The sequence below is a fragment of the Etheostoma spectabile genome, chromosome 23 (assembly GCF_008692095.1).
Source record: "Etheostoma spectabile isolate EspeVRDwgs_2016 chromosome 23, UIUC_Espe_1.0, whole genome shotgun sequence".
In the NCBI taxonomy this organism is placed as follows: Eukaryota; Metazoa; Chordata; class Actinopteri; order Perciformes; family Percidae; genus Etheostoma; species Etheostoma spectabile.
Window position 1 is genome coordinate 13,340,606 of NC_045755.1, and position 981 is coordinate 13,341,586.

The 981-nt window shown below is 50.7% G+C and overlaps 1 protein-coding gene across 13 annotated transcripts in view; it reads left to right on the forward strand.

Annotated features, from left to right (window-relative positions):
* Positions 1-981, forward strand: part of pcloa (piccolo presynaptic cytomatrix protein a) — a 71,302-nt gene that overhangs the window by 5,629 nt on the left and 64,692 nt on the right. For 11 of the 13 annotated variants that reach the window (XR_004327632.1, XM_032504641.1, XM_032504636.1 and 8 more), the window contains exon 1: positions 1-461. The exons of 1 other annotated variant lie outside the window; for it this stretch is intronic. Coding sequence is in view for 11 of the 12 variants with exons in the window: in XM_032504641.1 (XP_032360532.1) it covers positions 250-461 (212 nt within the window). In the remaining variant the exon portion in view is untranslated. The remainder of the gene's footprint in view (positions 462-981) is intronic. One more of the 13 variants, XM_032504649.1, reaches the window with a different exon arrangement.

Here is a 981-nt window from a genome sequence, read left to right on the forward strand (position 1 = left end):
CTCACGGAAAACTGTGGTAACTGTGGTGTACAGCTGCAGAGATGCGCGACACGGTAAAACAAGGAGAAACGAGGGAAATGGAACGACATCACAGGGAAGAAAAGTAACCACTGAAAAAGAAAATCATCTGAGATGCTACGAGATACCGAGAAACGCCGTCGTCTCTGCGCGCTTTGGACGTAAAAACGCGGACAGGGCTCGGATCGTAGCCTACATTGATCCGAATACAGTGGACGGGAGGGGTCGATCATGGGGAACGAAGCAAGCTTGGAAGGAGGCGAAGGGCCGACGTCCGGGCTACCGGAGGGGCTGGCACCTGACGGGAAGGGCGGCTTCGTCAGGGTGCCCGATGGGACACCGGTCAACCTGAGTGAACTCAGCGAGGAGCAGAGGAGGCAGCTCGCCGCGGCGATGTCAAGGGCGCAAGGCAGGCAGCCCGGAGGCGCAGCAGCTGCACGAAGGCAGGGCTTTTTTTTTTTTACCAGCATTTATATATGCACTTAAAGTATCCACACTTATGATTCGTGAGAGAGGACCGATGGATGTGTTGTGGTTGTGTGAAGAATCAATTGGAAAGCGTCAAAGATGCTATAGGAGACAGGGAGCTTGTTCACGCCCATTTATGATCCTCCCAGCCGCACTAACAATGATTCTATTCTTAAATCTCACTGTAATGGATTATCCTTAACATTTACAAATCAGCATGACAGACGATTTGTCGTCTGACACCCTGCAGCTCAAATATTGCCTTGGCACGTTTAATTGACAAGCTGCTGTATTTACACATTTGCGCAGGCCTCGTTTTAACGCACGTCGTTCTCTTTCATAATGTGTGAAATTAGTCTGATTTGGTGAATGGTTTGACTCGGTGTCCGCGGGTCGTCTCTCCGTGTGAGTTCAGAGAGACACACCTCCAGTATTTGTGCGAAATTTCGAAAAGCCTGCTGGGTAAGAAAATCTGTCGTGCCCAGTTCCACCCCC